The following is a 21,286-nucleotide window of genomic DNA, read 5'->3' as shown; positions in this document are numbered from 1 at the left end:
GGCCCCTTCAGGCCCTGAATGGGCATCTGAACAAAAGCGCTGCCCTCCAATATCCCTTAGGAGGACCCCACTTTGGAGAACAGGAGCAGCACCCAGCCAGCTCCCCTAAGGATCCAGCCCAATGCCTCTTCCACTTTATAACTGTGGCAATTGCTATGAGATAGGCAAAATCTACAGATGTAGCCCAATTTGTCAGCAGGGAACACCCTCATAGCAAGGTATGCGAGCTAGGTTGTCAACCCACTTTCAGAACAGTCCTGGAAACCTGTAAAAGAGGGAGGGTTGGAAGGAAAGTTCAGCAAGAACTGTGATGCTTATGACACTGCAGCTAACCCTTTTAAACCCTTCAGAGCAGACCTAAGTAGGTCTACTCCAAAGCTACGCCCACTGGGAGCCTGCTGATTGGCTCCCAGTGTCTTGCAAAATATCTCAGCAGTACAGCCACACAGGGCAGGAAACTGCCTCCAAACCCAGAAAAGGCAGTGTTGGGCTACACATGTTGCTCCCTGCACCAGGTAAGGGGGAATGGAATTTCTTCTACATACCCAACCATCACTGCATTCTGCAATAGAGGGTATCCTGCAGATAGCAGGAGGTGCATTCTGCATGATGTCAGAATTGGTCCTTTTGAGTGGTAGCTCTTACCCTTTGAAAATTTCTCCCATTACATATCAGGCAGTTACCTTCTTTGTCCTTTTGGCCCCTGTTGAAGATGTTCCTCTTTCAACCAAGTTTTCCTAAAATCTTTATCCAAGCTGGCATCTGGATTGGATTGGATTTGTTGTTGTTGAATTGCTGTATGCAGTGGTGTTTTTAAACTGTTTTTATATTTATAATTGCTTTTTAAAGAAAGATATATGCAGTTGTTTTTACTGTTTTTATATATGAAACTGCTTTGTGTATGTTATATTGTAAATTACTTAGGGACGCCCCATAAATGAATGAATGAATGAATGAATGAAATAAGTAAATAATAAATAAATAAATGAATAAATAAATAAATAACTTGGGATAAGTCTTATGTAACTCCTTTGACTTAATTCTGAGTAGACATACATAGAATTCAAGTTCAAAATAAGGAGCATGAGTACATTATTGTGATAATGTATGCGAAATACAGAGGTAGCCCATGTGGGTTCTTCCATATATTGTTGAATTACAGCTCCTATCACCTCTGACCTTGATTATGTTTGCTGGGTCGGATAACAGTTGTAGTCCAGCATCATCAGAGGGCCGTAGGTTCCCCAACCCTGGTTTAGATGGAATGAAAGAGGAATATTTGCAACCTGTGGTTAATATGCTGATTATAAATTACCTGTGGCTGCCATCACAAATGTTTTCCTCAGCTCCTGGATATTAGGTTTATCTGATCATTTTTTAAAAAAGTGCTTGTGCAATGCAATTTTTCAAAACAACAGCTTTTATGCACTAATAATCTGAATTTATTTGAAAGCCAGACAGTGGTACTTTGGGTTACAGACACTTCAGGTTACAGACTCTGCTAACCCAGAAATAGTACCTTGGGTTAAGAACTTTGCTTCAGGATGAGAACAGAAATCGCACGGCGGCGGCACGGCGGCAGTGGGAGGCCCCATTAGCTAAAGTGGTAGCTCAGGTTAAGAACAGTTTCAGGTTAAGAACGAACCTCCAGAACGAATTAAGTTCTTAACCCGAGGTACCACTGTATGCACAAGAGTGGCAGTTCTGAAAAATGTTAATTCATAACTGCATTCTGTTATACTGCAGAGTGAACGGACTTGCTTCAGGTAGCATCATGTGACAGGGGAATAAAATAGGCTAGGAATTGGTTCTGAATAGTGCAGCAAGAAGTTTTTTAGAGTGTTAGTCCTGGCAGGGTTAGGAATGCAATTTGCACTCTGCTTTAGACAGCAAAATGTTTTGGGCCAACACTGGCCGTTACACAATCTTTCTGATTTATAGTGGATAGCCTCTGTGTCTCATGTCCAGAGAAGCTACCAGTACAGCGGTTTACAGATGAGGAACTATTAGGTACTGGTTATTAAATGTTGTTTCCTCGAAATAGGTAGAAAAATACGCCAAACATATTTTCCCAAATACAGTTTCTCCCTACGAAGTCCAGTTCTTTACAAAGAGTATAAATGGCTGGATAAAATGTCAGGGTTGTGGATCCCTTTGTGGATCCCAACCACTGTATCTAATAAGATTTACTGCAACAAATCTACAAAAACAAATTTGATCGTTTTAAGTTTTTTCCAAAGAAGACTTGTCGGTCACATTTTGTCTACCAGTTTTTGTAAAGAAGGGTGATTAAGAATGACTCTGCTTCATAAATGTAGGTAGCAGAGATACATGAACTCAATTTTGATAATTCTATAGCTGTTCACTCTTTACTACTAAATAACCCATCTTCATCTATGGGTGAGTCACCTGCTGACAACTTTTATTCTGTAATCTCTGATAAATATTATTATTATTGAATTACTTAAACAATCTTTATGGCTATTAATCCATTGAGAGCTCTGAAGGCAAAGGTGACAAATCAGTCTAGAAATGACAGGAGATCCTGCTATACAGAGTTTCTTATTTCCCGGTTATCTGTTTATATCTGACTACATTTTAAGCCAGCTTGCAGATATTTACTTTTTCGTACATGCTTTGAGGCCTTTTCTTCGTTTTTGAAACAGCATTCCTTTTTAAGTGTGCAAGGAACAATACTCCACAGAGTCATGAAATCTCTCAGGGAAACTTTTAATCCTATTTTTCCTGTTTTCATTTAAATTGGCCACTTAAATAGTTGTTCGCAATGACTGCATCACTTTAGTTGACCCTCATCATACAGCTTTTTGAAGCTTCTCTGACAGAAGTGGTAATGAAGTTTGTTTTCATTTAAAACAATCTAATTGAGATTCAATTCATTATATTTCCCCAAGGACTACTAAAAGAACAAGAATTATAGCAGTTATATGCTAAACCAAAGCACTGTGGTGGCAGAAGTTTTATCACTGGATTCCTATCACTGGATATTGTAATGTTCCTTGTGTCACTGGGTCAGCTAGAGAGGGACAACAAATATTATTGGCACAATTTCATATACATAAATAATTCTGCTAGCTAAGTATCTGTCTGATGCTTTCTTAAAAATTTGTGTATATATGCTTGGCTAAAATACCCAGTCAAATTTTTTTTTTAAAAAAATGTTAACCCTCAAATAGCTTTGGATTCTGGTGCTTCTACACCAGGGGTCAGCAAACTTTTCCAGCAGGGGACCGGTTCACTGTCCCTCAGATCTTGTGGGGGGCTGGACTATATTTTGAAGGGAAAAAATGAACAAATTCCTATGCCCCACAAATAACCCAGAGATGCATTTTAAGTAAAAGCACACATTCTACTCATGTAAAAACACACTGATTCCCGGACTGTCCACGGGCCGGATTTAGAAGGTGATTGGACCGGATCCGACCCACGGGCCTTAGTTTGCCTACCCATGTTCTACACACTTCTTCATTCACTCAGAGTAGTGCTAAATGCATTAATAATGCTCCATGTCTCTTAAGGTCAAAAGGGTGACTTTTTTAAAAACAACCAACAACCTTGCCATGCTGTTCCTTGGCATAAACATGCCACTGTAATGGACACTGCAGGGTTTACTTTCCTTAATCCAAACTGAAATGCATTTTCTTTAGTCAAGTAAGCGTTTTAGTATTGTGGAAATATTTATTCCATTGAGCTTCCCCAATAGAGGGCACTGCTGGGAATGAAATTACTACATAACCTAATCAAGATTCTAGTTTAAATACAAGAATGAAAATAACCTGCTTTGAATATTTTGAATGGTTTTGTAACTTGTATTTTAAATGTATCAAATAGGCTGTTCAGAAAGAGTGAAATGCTTTTGTAGTCAGATCTTGTTTCAGTGTAAGTGGCAATGGTTTTAAAGTTGATCATCTGAATAATGATAATTTAAACACCGGAGATGGAGGGTTTGTTTCCAGAGAAGAGACTAGAGTTTTCACTCTTTCTGTGATATCACATCAATAATTCTATTTAGTATTCCATAAAAAAATTCCTAGTTTGCAGTATACGTATTCAGCCACTGTTAAATTTTATACAAGTTAATAAAGCACTATTCCAAGTAAATAGCTGCAGCTATTAAATTCTTTTAGAAGTCATCATTAAACATAAACTATTTATGTTGTTAAGCTCCATATATACATGTAGGTCCCAGTTTCTGAGTACAATGCATTCTTGGTAAATAAGGTGAGTGTTAACATAATGAGCTAATTATTTCCATTATTTCCTATGGGAACATTTCTAATCCATGCTTTCTTCCTCCATGCTTTCTGCCTGAAACTGCTGGAGCCAATCAGCAAAAGCCAAACAAAGGAAAAATTGGTCTGTCCAGTCTCTCCTGCTCCCTGATTTGTCCAGTTTTCTTAGGATAGACATTAAACTAGCCGTCCTATAATTCCCAGGATTTCCCCCTGGATTTTTTAAAAAAACCAATCGGTCTTACATTGGCTACTTTCCAGTCCTTAGGTATAGAAGCTGATATTAGGAGCAAGGTCTCTCTCCCCCCCCCTTTTTTTTTTTGAAGAAAAGCAATTTCACATTTGAGTTCTTTGATAACTCTCAAGTGGGTGCCATCTGGGCCCAGCAATTTGTTCCTTTTTATTTTGTCTATGAACCCTAAAACTTCATCTCTTATCACTACTATTTGCCTCAGTTCTTCAAGTACATCTCCTACAAAAGTTTGTTCAGGCAATGGGATCTGTCCTATATCTTCCATTGTGGAGACGGAGAATCCATTCAGCTTCTCTGCAATCGTTGCAACCTTCATGCCAGGCAAGGAATTTGCTTTGCTACCTGTATGCCCATCACACACCCATCTGTCTGTGCCATCTGCCACTGGAGAAGTATCAATGACACAAGAAGGATAGCTTGTACTGAGTTACGTCTGGTAGTGTTGACTTTTGGGCAAATTTTTTGGGGGAAAGCTCAACAACTTTTGTGTCCAAAATTTCACTTTTTGAAATATGGCGACCCTACGTTATTCCAACAGGGAGATAGTAATACATGTGACAGACAGTGCAAAGCAATGGAAAGACCATCCCTGCTGGCATTCAAAACAGGTCACCAGCTGGTGAACTTGATTGATTAGATGTCCTCTAGAAAGGTATGTGGAAAATATTTCAACATATTTTTTCCAAAACACTGCAAAATAACATTTTTTGCAAGCATAGCCGGAACTACGCATAATTTCCTACTGGCATCTTGGGGTCATTGGGTTGGGCTCGGGCTCCTCCCATGCTGACAAAGGCAGGAGAAAAATCTTGTTGGGACATGGGCAGCTCCTGCTTGGACAAAGTCTTCTCTACTACAGATACTGTTTTGCGTACTTCTATCAGGCTAATTTCCTTATTTTTCCCCTCAATACTGATCTTCATCTGCTTTTTCTTACTCCTTCACTATATCTGTTTATTATATCTTTTTATTAAGAAACTGCTCCTGGGCTCCCTTCCTTTACAATGGCTGTTTCCCACCCTTTTTCAATCATGCTCCCCTTCCCCTGTTTGAACTTTGAGCCTTTGCCCCCTAAAAAACCTCTATTGACTTCAACCTTCCTCTTCAGTAGTTATCTCTGGCAGGGACTACTAGGAAGCAAGTTACGAGTCGGATTGCTTGCATGCCCCCTCCTTCCTTTGAATTTTGCACACTCTTCTCTCCCCCAAAAACTTCTTCAACTCAAAGCTAGTACTATCCCTCCTTTCTCACTTCTGGTCACAGGCAGGGACTTCTGGGACTCAACTCAGCAAGGAATTTCTTGGCGAATTTTTGCAGCTTGCCTTTCCTAGCAAGGGATTACTGGGCAATTTTTTTGCTGCTTGTCTGTCACAGTCTGTGGCTTCCCAACTAGACCAAAGCAGCCTGCTGATTTTCCACTCGCAGCCTGCTTCCTGCTCCCTCTCACTGTGCTTGGAGCACTGGTGAGCTTTATCAAAGGAGTGTGGATCTCCTCCCTGCACAAATGTTGGTGGAGCAGCAGATCCCTTTGCCAGCAGCCCCTGCGGCAACGGCAATAGCCCACAAGGCGAAACAGAAGAAAAACACTAGTGGAAGTGGCAAGGCAGAAGGCGGCTAGACGAAAGAAGGTGGAGAATAGGCGAGAGCACACAGACACAGAAGCACATTCAGTTGAGTGCCTTCAGAATCCTTAAATTCAATTTAGTACCGGCTATGCCAAACACACACTATCTCTTTGCAACCCCCAAAAGAGAAAATTAGTATGCAGATGACACAACCTTGATGGCAGAAAGTGAGGAGGAATTAAAGAACCTTTTAATGTGGGTGAAAGAGGAGAGCGCAAAATATGGTCTGAAGCTCAACATCAAAAAAACGAAGATCATGGCCACTGGTCCCATCACCTCCTGGCAAATAGAAGGGGAAGAAATGGAGGCAGTGAGAGATTTTACTTTCTTGGGCTCCATGATCACTGCAGATGGTGACAGCAGCCACGAAATCAAAAGACGCCTGCTTCTTGGGAGAAAAGCAATGACAAACCTAGACAGCATCTTAAAAAGCAGAGACATCACCTTGCCAACAAAGGTCCGTATACTAAAAGCTATGGTTTTCTCAGTAGTGATGTATGGAAGTGAGAGCTGGACCATAAAGAAGGCTGATCGCCAAAGAATTGATGCTTTTGAATTATGGTGCTGGAGGAGACTCTTGAGAGTCCCATGGACTGCAAGAAGATCAAACGTATCCATTCTTAAGGAAATCAGCCCTGAGTGCTCACTGGAAGGACAGATCGTGAAGCTGAGGCTCCAATACTTTGGCCACCTCATGAGAAGAGAAGACTCCCTGGAAAAGACCCTGATGTTAGGAAAGATGGAGGGCACAAGGAGAAGGGGACGACAGAGGATGAGATGGTTGGACAGTGTTCTCGAAGCTACCAGCATGAGTTTGACCAAACTGCGGGAGGCAGTGGAAGACAGGAGTGCCTGGCGTGCTCTGGTCCATGGGGTCACGAAGAGTCGGAAACGATTAAACAACAACAACAAGGCTTAAATGTAGGATTGTATCAAGAGAAAAACCTGCAGGTTATAGAAGCTGCCTTTCTCATCTCCCCTCCAAGCAGAAGCCTCTTTTTGGGGTCAAGGGTGTGCTGAATGAAGAGGACTGAAGGAGAGGAAGGTTTATCCAATATCAAATGGAGGCCCCTTCCATGAGTTATTGGGGTTCCCCCTTTCATCCTCAACCATCTGTAATACAACACTCTCAATTTTATTCTTGGCAGCTAAAATTTGTTTTTACTCAATTTTGTTGCAGCAGCTCCACTCTTTGGGACAGTTTAGGATGCTGCAAATGTTAATGTTGCATTCATAGCCTCTATGAAAAATCCACCTACTTTAAGTTTCCTTTCAGCACGGATTTACTGAGGTTTACTGCATATTCCCAAGAAGGTGGTAGAACACAGCCCTCAGACTTGTCCAAATTACTCTGTCTGATTTTCATCAAAAGTATGGTGTGTTAATCCCTGCCTTCCTTGAATGCTATGGTCCTGATCTTGACCTCTTCCCTCGCTTCCATGGCTGCAATTTTTAAAAAATGAATAATAAGCTGAGTGATTTTTTAAAACATATATTTACTTTAAACTTAAATAACTGAAAACTTGAAAGATGCATGGAATATCCTTTTAGTTGCTTTCAGTAGGTAGTTCCTCTCTCACACCCACCCACCCACACCAGCTATGCATGGCTTGTGCTGGTTAGGATTTGCTCCCAATCTTCCAGCTAGGTCAACCAAAAAAATTAAGATATGATAGAGGGTCAGTAGAAGAAATTCATATCAAAACAACTACTCACCATGTCATTATGACAACCGGCTGTAACAAATGTGCTTCTGTTTTAACTTATGACGATTAATTGCTTTAAGTAATTTAATCTGACAGTGGCAGGATGTTGAAAGACTTGTGAAGATGTCATAAAAGCGACCTTTCTGCCCATGTGCAACCAAAAGCCATTTTTAACAAGGAGTCTCAGAAAGAGTGCAACTTCTTTTGTACTTTGTTAATTAGTTATTGATTTGAAACAATGCACTACAAAATATTGTCAGATTAGCTAGGCGCCAACAAGGTCACAGTGTGACAGTCTAGTCATGATAATCTTTGAGTGTATGAGTTGTTGTTTTTTGTGAATCCTTTTGTTCTTCTATCCTGAGAGCTAAATTGTCTCATTATGAGGCTTATACTCCTGGAAGAATATTATGCAGCCTAGAGGCCTGTAATTTAAATGCTTACGTTTTGTGATCTAAAGAAAATCATATCATGTTAAAGTTATTATATGTCACTTTATTAGTGGTATTTAGTTTTCTGTGTTAGTCATTCTTCTGTTGCACTTCATGTGGAATATGAGCAGAAGTGACAGTGAATTGTGGGGCTGTGTGGAATCCAAATATGAAAATAGCTGACCAATATATAGTCAAAATGTTTTTATACACAGCTATTTAGAATCTATTGTTTCTTGTAGAAGGATAAAGATGAAATGGGAAATTGTTGTAATTGGAGACCTATGTGTTTTAATTGCTGCACACTGTGAAGGGAGGAGGGAAGGGGCTTTGAATGCAAGCAAAAGGTTCGTGCATATTGTGGCTTATTAAGATGAGGTATGATTGTGACATTTAAATTGGGAATTTCGTAGCGCATGCTTCTTGCTTGTTTCCTCAGTGTAGCGGGAGTGTGATATCATAGGACTAGTTGTTCTCCTTAGCAGACTCCACCTCTTAGAACCTTCCTTTGGGAGAACAGTCCATTTATTCCTACTCTCTGCTTCCTGTTCTTTAATTAATAACCCATAAGAGGATTTATTTTCTTATTCCAAGACTGCTTAGTTTACTCAGAGGTTTGTGGTGAGGAACCTTATTTAAAGTTCTTTGAAAGTCTAAGGACACCATCTTGACTGGACCATCCCTATATGTATACTTTTTGATACTCTGAAAGAACTCTAAAAAGTTGGTGAGATGGGATGTTTCTTTTGGAAACCTTGCAGGTTCTGCTTCCTCAGGACTTGTTCTCCTCTGTGCTCGGTAATCCTGTTTTTCATAATGTGTTCCACTAGTTCTCCTAGAGCAGATGTTAAGCTAACCAGTCTATAATTTACGAGTTCATCTCTGTATCCTTCCTTTTTAAAAATAATAATAATAATAATAATAATAGTGTTATGTTTTCTACTTTCCAGTCCTTTGTTATGGAGACTGATCTTAGGGACAAGACAAGTTACATATTTTTGTTAGAAGATGATTGGCAATCTCACATTTGAGTTATTTAAGAACTCTCGAATGGATGCCACCCTATGATTTCTCTGTTTTTAAAACAATTTGTCAACAAGGCCTTGAACTTTGTCTCTTGACACCACTATTTGCCTCACTTCCTCAGACTCTCTTTCTGAGAAAGCTAGTTCACAGGGATCTTCTGCTGTGAAGACAGAGGTAAAGAATTAATCAAGCTTCTATGCAACCTCCTTTTTCCTCCTTTAGCACACCTTTGCCTCCCTTGTGGTCCAAAAGTCCAACGGCCAGTTTTCTGTTTCTAATGTATTTAAATAATTTTTGTTGGTCTTAATATTGTAACAATATGCTCAATGAGGCCTTTTTTGCATTCCTTCTTGTCTCTGCCATTTGGGGAGAGTCATGTGCTCTGGGAGAGGTTTCTTTCAGCCCCATAAGCAACATCCCGACTGTAAGTGAGGTGGGAATGGAAGAAGCAGCATTTTTTTCTGAAGTGGAATGAGCCAAAATGCGCTGTAGAGGAAACAGATTTTATTACTTTATATTGCTGTATATCATAATTCAATTCCATTTCATGCAAAGTTACTCTATTACTGTTTGACAGTGTTTATATATAACCTATTGCAACATTATGTGCAATGTGTTGGCATGTAGTGACATTTGGAAAGGATATACACTTAGAACAATTTTTAATGAGTAGGAAGGTTTTATGTAAAATAAAACCTGCTTAGTTTCTAAAATTATCCTAGGGTGACCTTTAGCATATGGTTTGGTAATAAAAGATGTGTGTTGAGCATTAACCTTTGCTTCACCTATCCTCTGCCAAAGTCCTTTGAAATTTCCAAAAGTTAGAATGCTGAAATAATTTTTTGTTCCCTGGATCATAAATAGACCCAAGGAAGTCTGACACTCAGTGCTTCTATCATTATAAGTACATTGTGCTTCCATTCTACAGTATTATTTACAAAGAGGACAACTGGCTGCTTATAGCATTCATTACTTTACCACAGAGATGGGCAACTTTTTCAAATGTGTGGGCTCATTTGAAATACATTATGAAGATAACAGCTGGCCTGCATATTGAATATCATATAATTCACATAGTGTGGGTTTTTGTGCTTTTGCAAGCATGATGGAAACTACATTTGAAGTGCAATCTCATGCATGTTTACTCAGAAGTAAGTGTTTAATACCAGTTCTTCCCTAATAAGTGAACTTCATCTGTATTTCACTTTAAAAATAATATTTTTGTTTATAATGGTAGTTTGACGCTGACAAAATCTACCTCATACATGATTACCTGCATTCAGCTAAAGCTTTATGCGCTCTGGCAGTAAGTATCATGTACCGTCATCTTGACACACGTTCTACCTGCTGAAAAACTTGAGTCAAGACTGTTTGTACGTTAAAGTTACTGATCCAGTCATCACAGTATTATTATTTATATAATGCCATCAGTATGCACAAGAATATGCACAAGAGTACAAGAGGGCAAATGCCTGGTCTGAGGAGCTCACAATCATATTGTTAAGGAAAATTTGGGTTGAGAGACTACTCAACAACCCAGCTCATTGGGGTAAAAGTCCCCCGTGGGTCCATGAGGTCAGTAAAAGAAGGAAATTCCAGCCAAGCAATTTGGAGCAAAACAGCAGTCAGTAGACTTAGATTCTTTATTGTTGTGCAACAGGTTCAACAGCAGCGAGTGAACCCTGAGCATGGGGTGACATTGACTTTTAAAACTTTCCCAGAATACAGTTTGCACAGCATCATAAATGCATCATTGTTACATCACTAACATGTCACAAAAGGGGAGGGTTACACAAGATTAGCATAGACAGATATATCAGGGCAACACCCAAGTATAAGATAAGCATAGGCAAACATGTCTTAAGTACCCACCACCCAAAAGTGCAATAGAACTTGCTTTGCATGTCTGGAGCCTGAGGTAAGAGATTTGAGGTGATGAGATTTGGCTTCCCTTGGAGATCAGTGAGCCCAGCAATTGTCACCTCTGGGCATTTCCTGGGATAGGAGGTGTGTATACATGTCTTCAAGCTTGGGGAGGTGGCAGGGAAAAGAGTCCTTTTTCCACGGGCAAAATGGCGTTGGAATGGAGGAACTTGGCAAAGGGGTTGATTTTATATGATTCATAAAGCTATGTATCTTCTCTGAGCTGTCAAGTCGAAAGGATACATTCAGGCATAATATTTGTAACATTTAACAACTTTAAAGATGTGAGGACCCCCCCCCCCCGTAATTTCAGTAACAATATATTTCTGCCGAAGGTTCTGGTAGCTATGCTGGATCCAGTGCAATCTCATATGAGTCCCCGTCAAGAGCTTTTCTTAGCCACTAACTAAGCCCAGCTATTACATACTGGGAAAGGCTTTGCAACGCTTTTGTGTTTCTCTATGCCAGCTTTACTTTTAAGAGGGACTAGGCTTGTCCTATCACCTTTCTGAGCAGGACACTGAAATACAGGGTCTTGGCAGTGGTTTTTAATGTCTTAATGTCATCCATCACTTGCATGTCTTTAGGCTGGAACTGCCGTTGATCATGGCTGCAACCTTTCTAAATACAGTGGTACCTCGGGTTAAGTACTTAATTCGTTCCAGAGGTCCGTTCTTGACCTGAAACTGTTCTTAACCTGAAGCACCACTTTAGCTAATGGGGCCTCCTGCTGCCGCCGCGCCACCGGAGCACGATTTCTGTTCTCATCCTGAAGCAAAATTATTAACCCGAGGTAATATTTCTGGGTTAGCAGAGTCTGTAACCTGAAGTGTATGTAACCTGAAGCATATGTAACCCAAGGTACCACTGTATTCACACCCCTCTTTCTCATATAGTCTACAACATGTTCTGTGGAGCATTCTCTCCATGGAATGTCTATGCTTTGGGCTGTCTTAATGTCCTCATCACACTCTTTACCTGCAGCTGCTTTATTGGCTGGCACTGGATACTTCCTCCCCTCACAAAGGCCATCAGAAGCAGCTATCCTGTAAGAAGCAGCAACAGCCAGCAAAGTGAAATGTCATAACTGCCACCGCCATGCTAGCTAAATAAGCACATGCACTGTGTATTGTTTAATGTTTTGTTGTTGTTTTAATACCATAGTTTGAAGTAAGCTGTTCTAGGAATCTTGTTGGGTAAAGAATGTGTTAAAGATGCTTTAAATTAATTAAAAAAGGCCCCTACATCATTTCCTTGGGAATAATCTGTTGGCCTTAATCTTTGAATGCAGAGATTATATGCAAAACATGTGTAAATACTCATTAATATGGATGACTCTGAAATGTTATAAATTAAGCAATAATTTTGTGTGTGTGTGTCTTAAAGGTAAAGGTACCCCTGCCCGTACGGGCCAGTCGTGTCCGACTCTAGGGTTGCGTGCTCATCTCGCTCTAGAGGCCGTGAGCCGGCGCCGTCCAAAGACACTTCCGGGTCATGTGGCCAGCGTGACGAAGCTGCAGCTGGCGAGCCAGCACCAGCGCAGCACACGGAAACGCCGTTTAACTTCCCGCTATAAAGCGGTCCCTATTTATCTACTTGCACTTAAGAGTGCTTTCGAACTGCTAGGTGGGCAGGAGCTGGGACCAAACGACGGGAGCTCACCCCGCCGCAGGGATTCGAACCGCCGACCATACGATCGGCAAGTCCTAGGCACTGAGGTTTTACCCACAGCGCCACCCGCATCCCTGTGTGTGTGTCTTAGGCCCTACAAAATTCTTTGATTCCTTGTTCCCTCCCCCTTAGTTCCCCCTTAGGTAATAGTTGTGTCTTGGCTTCATTTCTTATTTTGCTGACTTCTCATATTTAATCTATATAGCAAGGTTCAGAAAGCGGAGACACTCCAGACGTTACTGGACTTTGTTGTTTAGTCGCTTAGTCGTGTCCGACTCTTCGTGACCCCATGGACCAGAGCACGCCAGGCACTCCTGTCTTCCCGCAGTTTGGTCAGATTCATGTTTGTAGCTTCGAGAACACTGTCCAACCATCTCGTCCTCTGTCGTCCCCTTCTCCTTGTGCCCTCCATCTTTCCCAACATCAGGGTCTTTTCCAGGGAGTCTTCTCTTCTCATGAGGTGGCCAAAGTATTGGAGCCTCAGCTTCACGATCTGTCCTTCCAGTGAGTATTCAGGGCTGATTTCCTTAAGAATGGATACGTTTGATCTTCTTGCAGTCCATGGGACTCTCAAGAGTCTCCTCCAGCACCATAATTCAAAAGCATCAATTCTTTGGCGATCAGCCTTCTTTATGGTCCAGCTCTCACTTCCATACATCACTACTGGGAAAACCATGGCTTTAACTATACGGACCTTTGTTGGCAAGTTACTGAACTACAGCTCCCAATTATCTCTTAGTTGCTATACTGAGTGGAGTTGATGGGGGGAATCTAACAACATCTGGAGGATCCCAGGTTCTTCTTGCACCCCACTATATATAATTAATTAGCCAAATCAAAGCAGCTCTTGTTACCATTTAGAGCATTCTGGCTCTAAAACAGACAGATCAGGTGTCTGGAAACCCACTATCAGATCAGGATTGTGATAGTCATCCATATATATAATTTTTGTCCCAAGCATCTGATGATCATAGGTACACTGCATGGATGCTTGATTTAACATTAGTGGCAGTCATGAATAAATTAATTTGTCCAAGCATTTTCTGAGCACTTATACTACCTGGTAACATTTCACACTAAATCTTAGGTACCTGTTCATGGATTTCATGTTCTTCATAGACCTGCATTCTGCTCACGTCTGACATCTGCTCATCAGGCCACTCTTAAATTGCTCTGCCTTGCCTTCTATAAAGTGCCCTTGTTCCAACTGCCCTGTTTTCCTCCATGATTGTTGGTGATACGCCCTATTTGAACTGGTACTACAGCTCTCCATTATGTTTATTCTATTCTTATTCTGTGTCAAACAGGACTGAAAAATACCAGTGGGATCAATAACTTAGTTACACTGAATAGCAGACTAGAATAGTAATGATTAACACATTAGTGACAATTCTCAATTCAAGGGGCATCCAGAGCGGAAGGTGCAACTATTACAATGCAGTAAATGTCTTATTGGTATTTTACATGGTTAAAACAAAACCTGTTTTGAACTTTTGAATGAGCTTTGATGAAAAAAGAGATTATGGACAATAACCTGTTTGCTTCATTTGGATAGCATCTATCTGAATACTAAAATAATCATCAGTATGTACACTGATATATTTTATTGCTGGACTTGTGTAATCATAACGGTGTTGGTTATATAGGTTTTGTGTTTAAAATACTTTGACTTCTATCTATATAGTTTCTAAAGTGAGTGTATTCTGATGAATGAAGCTCGCATTCAGCAAAACTAATTGCACTTTCCACAGGAAATCCTGTCTAGGCTGAATCAGGTGTGTGAAAGGATGACAGATTTCCCACATCCTAATATTCCATCCCAAATATGCCTTTGCTTCTTCCTGCATTGGTGACCTCTATTGTGAAGTAAAATTTCTGTCTACGCCATTTTATGGGGGTTTGTATCCAACAGTTATGTGAGCAGAGATCAGCTTGTGCAACAGACCTTTCTCTTCCCCCATTCAGCCCATCACTTTCCAGAAAGCTCTCTCCATGTGTTGAAAGTGAGGCTTCTGAGCAATGGGAGTTGTGTCATGTGTGGCTGTGCTGTGAGGAAGAAATTGCTCAAAATTGAATGGATGGAGCTAAAACCTAAGATACCAAACTTTTCCCTTTTTAAAAGAAAGGTAGCCCTTATTGCCATACACATTGATTTATACACATCAATAAATGTTTCTGGACATGGATAGCGTGTACCAGGAAAGCTGTGTTCCCATTGCAAATCGTTGGCATCCAGCAGTTCAGATTAACATTTCAGTACATGGCACTGGGTTACATACATAGAAAAGAGCGTATGTAAATACCAAGTGCATATCTGAAGTCTTGCTGTAAAAACCAAGAGGTTTAACATGTTGTTGAAACAGTTTCAGTTTGCTTTTCAACTGTGGAAATGCTGATTTGACTATGGTCTACTTCTTGGGAGAAAGTTCTCTAGTTTTGTATTTTGAAATTATCACGATTGAGCTCCTTGAAAACATTGCAGGATTTCTATCTGCCTAGCAACAGGTTAGCAGAACAAAAAAAGAAAAAAAGAATCAGGATAATTTGGCATCAAAGCAGGAAATATGTGAACCTGTCACTGTAAGCAGTCTCAAAGGGCAAACTGCTTTGCTGGAGCTAATTAACCTTAGGAAATAATTACACAAATATGCAAATGTTGTTTAGATAATTCCATGTGTTATCAGCTCAGGTAGTCCATCATAACTGCAGACCTTGCAATGCCTAGGTATTAGTATCTGGTGTAGTTGATAAGGCTTTGGTTTCTGCCTGCCTTCAGCTTGGTATTTAAGAATTAATGATGGCAATATTCCATTCATGATTTTAACTTGCATTTTGAAATCTCCAGAAAACACTGTATATACTGTATGCACACTGCTTATCTGTGGACACTAATGGTTTGATTCATTAAAATGTTATATGCCTCGCTGGTCTTACTTGTCAAACAATGCTGTGTTTGGTTTTTTTAAAAAAGACTAAAATAATATTGCTTAATGTGTAATATAACCCAAACAAGCTGACTAGATATGTTTCTAAAATGCCTCATTTTATATACAGTGGTACCTCTGAATGCGAACGGGATCCGTTCTGGAGCCCCGTTCGCATCCTGAAGCAAACGCAACCTGCGTCCGCGGGTCACGATTCGCCGCTTCCACGCATGACGTCATTTTGAGCGTCTGCACATCCACGAGCGGCGAAACCCGGAAGTAACGTACTCTGTTACTTCCAGGTAACCACGGAGCGCAACCCGAAAAGGCTTAACCTGAAGCGACTTCAACCCGAGGTATGACTGTACAGAAATTTTTCTTTGAATCTTGCAAAGGTCCTGTTGAAATTATCCTGGTGAAAGCCAGTAAACTTCACAATGGGGTAGTTTCAGTTATATTTTTCTCAAGAATAGTGGATACAAAAATGGATAGAGAAATGTTTTTCTCATTCATATAAGGGCAGAACCTCTGGTTATCCCATCAAGCTAAATGTTGGGAGATTTCAGGGCAGAATTTGCTTCCACAAGCTGGGGTGATGCCTACCAGCTTTAAATGGTGATTAAAGGTAAAGGTAAAGGTACCCCTGCCCGTACGGGCCAGTCGTGTCCGACTCTAGGGTTGTGCGCCCATCTCACTTAAGAGGCCGGGGGCCAGCGCTGTCCGGAGACACTTCCGGGTCACGTGGCCAGCGTGACGAAGCTGCTCTGGCGAGCCAGCACCAGCGCAGCACACGGAAACGCCGTTTACCTTCCCGCTATAACACCGTACCTATTTATCTACTTGCACTTAGGGGTGCCTTCGAACTGCTAGGTGGGCAGGAGCTGGGACCGAACGACGGGAGCTCACGCCACCACGGGGATTCGAACCGCCGACCATGTGATCGGCAAGTCCTAGGCACTGAGGTTTTACCCACAGCGCCACCTGCGTCCCCCAAAATGGTGATTAGACAACTTCATAGAAGATTATGGCTTTCAGTGGCTACTAGCCATAATGGGCTATTTACTACCATGTTGGGTTCTGAATGGTAGATAATAGTAACATTAAAAAATCCATGTTCTTCAAATACTAAAACAATGATCAGCTTGGCCAGCCAAACACTTGCCAGAAAAGAAAGGTATTTGTTAGAAAGCAAAAAAGCAAGGTGGGAAGGCAAAGACAAGGTGAGGTGGGCCTGGGCCTTAATATGCAGAGTTCCAAAGCTTAGTGTGACCATACAGAAGGTTCCTTCCTATGTTCCTGCCAAAAATTAAAGCTGAGATTCTCCTCTTTCAAAATAAGTGTTCCTTATTTGCTACTCTTGTTTGTTACTCTTCCCTATTTTATTGTATTCATTAAGCACATATCACTTTGTGCTACTCTGGCATCAAATACAAGGTAAGTGGGGCAAAATTGCACAATTTTCTGCTACAGAATCCTATAAAATTAAGCTCCAAGGCAGATAAGGAAAAGTACCAAATGACAGTATTGTCTATTTTCCCTATTAATTAGGAATTACCAGTTCTTCCTAGCAGCAAAATAAGCAGGTTCTGCTTAGACCTACCTATACAAAACCATTAATAATAATGTAAATATAATTAAGCATGTTGTGTTTGACTGGTATATTTATTAATATCCCACCCTTGTCTGGTATAAATCTTGTGGTCTATAGAACATTCAAAAGTTAGAAATAAAAAACCTATTTTTTCTGTACACTTTCCCTTAAATAACTAAAGTAATCATTAAATAAATATGCACTGTAGCTTTTCATTTTATGGATTTTATATGTGATCAAAAAATCTTTTATTATTTTTTCTTAAATAATCCAAATTTCCCTTATCTTCTGAGTAGTCTTTCATTGAATTTCCAGCTCGCTGGATTGACAGGTGCTCAATATCTGATAATTTTAATAGTTACTGACAGATAGTAAGATGTACTAATTCTGCCTTCTCCTAGTAAGAGAACTAAAATAAAAGATAATAATTAAGAATAAAGCTTTTAAAACTTATCACTGCATTAAATGACTTGTTAAATTCTATTCATAAAGTGTTAACTTGTTTTTTCCCCCAAAAAGAGACATGAGATTTGTCTAATTAGGCAGGAATTTTAAGGTTTTAAACCTTTTGTGAAAAGAACAGGTTCATTAGATTGAACAAGGAAGACAAAGCCAGTAGTTACAGCTGCCTCCTTTCATCCACAAATTAAAATGAATAGGGATGGTTCTACCTTGCATTCTCTATCTCCTATGTCTCATGGGCTTTAGGTAAGGTAGACCCTGCATTACTATTTAGCTTCCCATAGCTGGAATTTAAAATGTTTCTATCAACTTCTCCTTATTTTTCTGCTACAGATTTTGGTAGAACTTGACATTAAGGTTGACCTCAGGCTGCTACCAACACTATCTAATTCTCCTTTTTCCCTATAAAGCAAGTTTCCTGCATGTTGTTTCCCTAGTCTGGTGATGTAGAGCAGGTGATAGGGATCAGGTGCAGGAAAATACACAGTGCAACAACATCACTATATTAATCATATCATATTATCACAATATAGGTAAATGTTTGTTTCAGTGGGACAGCTATTGAAAGGAATTAGATGGTATTGTATTTCAGATGTAAAGATAAAGGTACCCCTGCCCATACGGGCCAGTCTTGACAGACTCTGGGGTTGTGCGCCCATCTCACTCAAGAGGCCAGGGGCCAGCGCTGTCCGGAGACACTTCCGGGTCACGTGGCCAGCGTGACAAAGCTGCATCTGGCGAGCCAGCACAGCACACGGAAACGCCGTTTACCTTCCCACCAGTAAGCGGTCCCTATTTATCTACTTGCACCTGGGGGTGCTTTCGAACTGCTAGGTTGGCAGGCGCTGGGACCGAGCAACGGGAGCGCACCCCGCCGCGGGGATTCGAACCGCCAACCTTTCGATCGGCAAGCCCTAGGCGCTGAGGCTTTTACCCACAGCGCCACCCGCGTCCCCTATTTCAGATGTAATAGGTTTTAAATGTTATCTTAAAGTGCATAATACAGAGGAATGTAAAACTAAACAATGATGCCTGAGAAAAGATTAGGGTAGGGTACGTGTTGCAAAATAATTGTGATTATCAGTTTCTTTCTGTTTTGTACTTGCCTCTGGTCAGTGTGTTGCAGCTACAGTTCTTCATTCTTCCCACTCTTGTTTGTTCTTTGATTTTTCTCTTCTTTAAAAGCTCCTTAAAAGTTAACTTCTTTTGGCCTTGCTATCTCTCTTTTACTTTATATTTCCTTCTGTTTCTTTAAAAAAAAGCTCCCTATTTTATAACATGTGCAAGTTACGATGTTCCATTTTCTTCTTAGTGAATGTACTGCATGTTAGGAAGGGGGTTGTGTGTGTCTGTTTAAAGAAGTGTGTGGTGCATATCTGCATATTATTTCTCTCTTTTTAAAAAACCCTTCTTATCCATTGTGTTTCTTATCTATTTGGATTATAAACATCTTGGGCAGGAACATTTTGTTTACTTTTTTAAAAAGCATCTAGCATATCTCAAGCTCCAAATAAATAAGCATGATCACAATTAGTGTTATCTTCACTTTCTAGGAAAATGGCTCTCCTGAAGAACATGCAATTTACATATGGGACCACTTTATCTCCCAATCAGCAGCTGAAAATGTTTTTTTTGTGGCTCACAGTTATGGTGGACTTGCATTTGTGGAATTGGTGAGTATTGCTGTTTGGTTATTCCTTATTTTCTTTTGTTCACATAGTTGCCAAAGTGTTAGGTATTGTTGTTTTTAAGTATGTGGACTTAAAACCATATTTCCTTTATATGCTATGGCTATGTTCATTCATTCCCCCCCCCCCCTTTTGCTAAGTAAAACAAGGCTGGATAATCTTTTTTGACCCAAGAGCCACGTTGAGAGTCAGGCACCCTTAAAAGGGCCACATGCCAGCCGTAGACAAGGCAATGTATACATGCATATATATATATATAGATATAGATATATATAGATATAGATATATGTATGTGTATATATATACATATATATATATATATATATATATATATATATATATATATATATATATATACATACATACATACATACAGAACTCTATTTCACTCTTTCATACTCTCATTTTTTCACATATGCACACATACACAAGCAGCCACACCCCCATTCATACAATCTCACACACAAACATACATACATACAAACAAACACAGATGCACACATGCAGCATTTCCATCCATCCAGATCATTCTGTGCAAAGTAAAATATGACACTTCTTCCCACCCTCCAGTCTACCACTGTGCCATAGGGCATAAAAATGCAGGCTTTAATTTTTATTTATTTAATTATTTATTTATTTATTTAATTTGTATGCCACCCTCCTTCCAAAGATCTCAGGGTAGTTCACAATCTTACAAACTAGTCATGCCTATATCCCCCTCATTTCCAGCCCCTCATTCTTTCCTGCTACTCCAAACCCCTCTAAACATATCACATTTCCTTCTCTTAGTAGGGAGGCAGAAGTGATGGCGAGAAAAATGGCCCTCTCCCCCCAGATCGTTCTCTTTCTTTTCCTCCTCCTTATCCCATCCTAATCAGGGGACATGGTGTTTTATGGGACAGTTGTTTGTTTAAGGGAACCTTTTGTATTTACATAGGGCGATCAAGGATGGGATGAAAGGACACTACTTGCCCTGTTCTTTTTATACACTCACATGCTCTTGTGAAGGGAAGTGGGGAATGGTGTAGGAGGCTGCTATGGTGATGGCTTTGGATGGCCGAAAAGAAGTAATAGAGATAGGAAGGAAGAATCACTAGACTTCTTCCCTCAGTCCTTGGATTTATTTGCTACATTTATATCCCACTTTTCTTCCTAGGATCTATGCGTGAACAGAGAGAGGAAGTTCATGGGTTGGGAAACTCGTTTCTTGATTTGAGGGCGGGTCTTGTGAACTCCTGGGATTTGTATTCAAGCTAGGCTCAGTTGAAATTTCACAACACCCATAGTAAGATCCTTCCCTTTATCTCAGACAATATTGGAAGGGCCTCCATTAGAGTAATGAGAATCAGAACAACCTGTAACTAGATAGAATAGTGTGGGCGATTGGACATAGGACATGTTTACATTTTGGAATTTTGATCCTACAGGCATCTAGAAAAGTTTTGCCCATTTTAAATGGGTAAAAGGACTGAAAATACCTATATGGCCCTTGGCTCATACAGTTTATTTCTCTTTATCTCGGACCTAATAAAATTAGTCCTTGTAGGAGTGTTAGTAATGTTCTTGCTCCTGAGAATTTGTAATATACTTGCATATCTTGGGATTTCCCCAGCCTGCTTATATCTCTCCCTTGTCCATGGATAGTGTTATTTTTACTATGTAAGGATACATACGCATTCAGTTTGCTGTTAATAAACAGTATAAGATATTGATGGATTAGTATCAGCATTCTCAAT

The 21,286-nt window shown here is 40.2% G+C and overlaps 1 protein-coding gene across 10 annotated transcripts in view; it reads left to right on the top strand.

The window, feature by feature from the left end:
- FAM172A (family with sequence similarity 172 member A) overlaps positions 1-21,286 on the top strand; it is a 238,723-nt gene that overhangs the window by 88,902 nt on the left and 128,535 nt on the right. For 8 of the 10 annotated variants that reach the window (XM_053408778.1, XM_053408785.1, XM_053408784.1 and 5 more), the window contains 2 exons: positions 16,112-16,165; positions 19,416-19,535. In XM_053408778.1, coding sequence (XP_053264753.1) covers positions 16,112-16,165; positions 19,416-19,535 — 174 coding nt within the window. The remainder of the gene's footprint in view (positions 1-16,111; positions 16,166-19,415; positions 19,536-21,286) is intronic. The other 2 variants (XM_053408786.1, XM_053408779.1) reach the window with 1 other exon arrangement.

Source organism: Podarcis raffonei, chromosome 11 (assembly GCF_027172205.1).
Source record: "Podarcis raffonei isolate rPodRaf1 chromosome 11, rPodRaf1.pri, whole genome shotgun sequence".
Lineage (NCBI taxonomy): Eukaryota > Metazoa > Chordata > Lepidosauria > Squamata > Lacertidae > Podarcis > Podarcis raffonei.
The sequence above is the reverse complement of the archived record's forward strand: the minus strand, read 5'-3'. Positions and strand labels throughout refer to the sequence as shown.